Genomic DNA, 1,248 nt, shown 5'->3' on the forward strand with positions numbered 1-1,248 from the left:
GCAGTTCAGTGACTCTGACCTGTAGCAGTGATGCAAACCCAGCAGCTAACTATACCTGGTACAAAAAGAACCACACACTGCTTCAAGGACCAGAAGGAAATTATCGCTTCACTTCCATCAGCTCTGAAGACAGAGTTTACTACCACTGCAAGTCTAAGAATCAGTATGGACAGATGAACTCTTCATCTTTATTTATAGATGTCCAGTGTAAGTCTTTTTTTTTTCCATGATACAAAAGTCCTTCATTATCACACATGCCAATATAAATGGAATGTGTCCCTCTTAATATTCTCCTCCAGATGCTCCAAAGCTTCCCTCTGTGTCAGTGAGTCCCTCTGCTGAGATAGTGGAGGGCAGTTCAGTGAATCTGACCTGTAGCAGTGATGCTAACCCAGCAGCTAACTATACCTGGTACAAGGAGGATGAAGACTCACCAAAAGCATCAGGACAGATCTTCACCATCTCTAACGTCACAGCTGAACACAGTGGGAATTATTACTGTGAAGCCCAGAACACAAGAGGACGTCATAACTCCACCTTACATCTGACTGTTGTGGCAGGTAGGTTTCCATTTACTTACACACTATGCAGCTGAGATCAGAACACACACACAACCTCCCCTTTAAACCTTACATGTGAAACTGCTCAAATAATGTCTACACTAAGATGGCTAAAATTAAGCATTTTATAAAATTGTTTCCATCAAGGAGAACTCTGAAAACAATGAGCGTCATTGAAAACATATTGACATATGTCCGTCTTAACCAAAGACTGAATAAATAATGGACGTAGCCACCGTGACGTATACTATTGGACTCCTGTTTTGCAGCCTCAAGTTTGGCAACATGTCTGTTGCCATTTTAAATTTTTGGAGCCAGAAATTACCATATTTGGACAAGAAGGGAGAGTGGAGCTGTGGAGGATGGAGGGGTGGATCTAACTCATAGACTGTCACTCAAAACATTCTCGCCCATAATTATGCTTAAATTTGGACCTTAAAGGGAAATTTCGGTTTATTTCAACCCGTCTCCTATCGTCCTAAATTTGTTTCAAGTGACTAGTGACATAGAAATAATTGTTAGCATGTTAGCCTTTAGCCTAGATACAGCCGGGGTGCATAGTAGCGTCAGACCTGTTAAAACGTAATTGAACGGGCATCCCTTCAAGTGCAAAGTTAGTCCACTAAACAAGCTTTTTTTCCACAAAGACTGCCTCATATCGTTAGGATAAATGTCAGAGAACATATAG

General features: G+C 41.2%; 1 protein-coding gene across 1 annotated transcript in view; it reads left to right on the plus strand.

Moving 5' to 3' along the window:
• The first annotated feature begins 157 nt into the window (after positions 1–157).
• LOC126387094 (B-cell receptor CD22-like) overlaps positions 158–1,248 on the plus strand; it is a 5,452-nt gene continuing 4,361 nt past the window's right edge. Inside the window, exons 1-2 of the mRNA XM_050039650.1 lie at positions 158–207; positions 300–560. Coding sequence (XP_049895607.1) covers positions 174–207; positions 300–560 — 295 coding nt within the window. The 5' untranslated portion in view covers positions 158–173. The remainder of the gene's footprint in view (positions 208–299; positions 561–1,248) is intronic.

The sequence above is a fragment of the Epinephelus moara genome, unplaced genomic scaffold (genome assembly GCF_006386435.1).
Source record: "Epinephelus moara isolate mb unplaced genomic scaffold, YSFRI_EMoa_1.0 scaffold1995, whole genome shotgun sequence".
NCBI lineage: Eukaryota > Metazoa > Chordata > Actinopteri > Perciformes > Serranidae > Epinephelus > Epinephelus moara.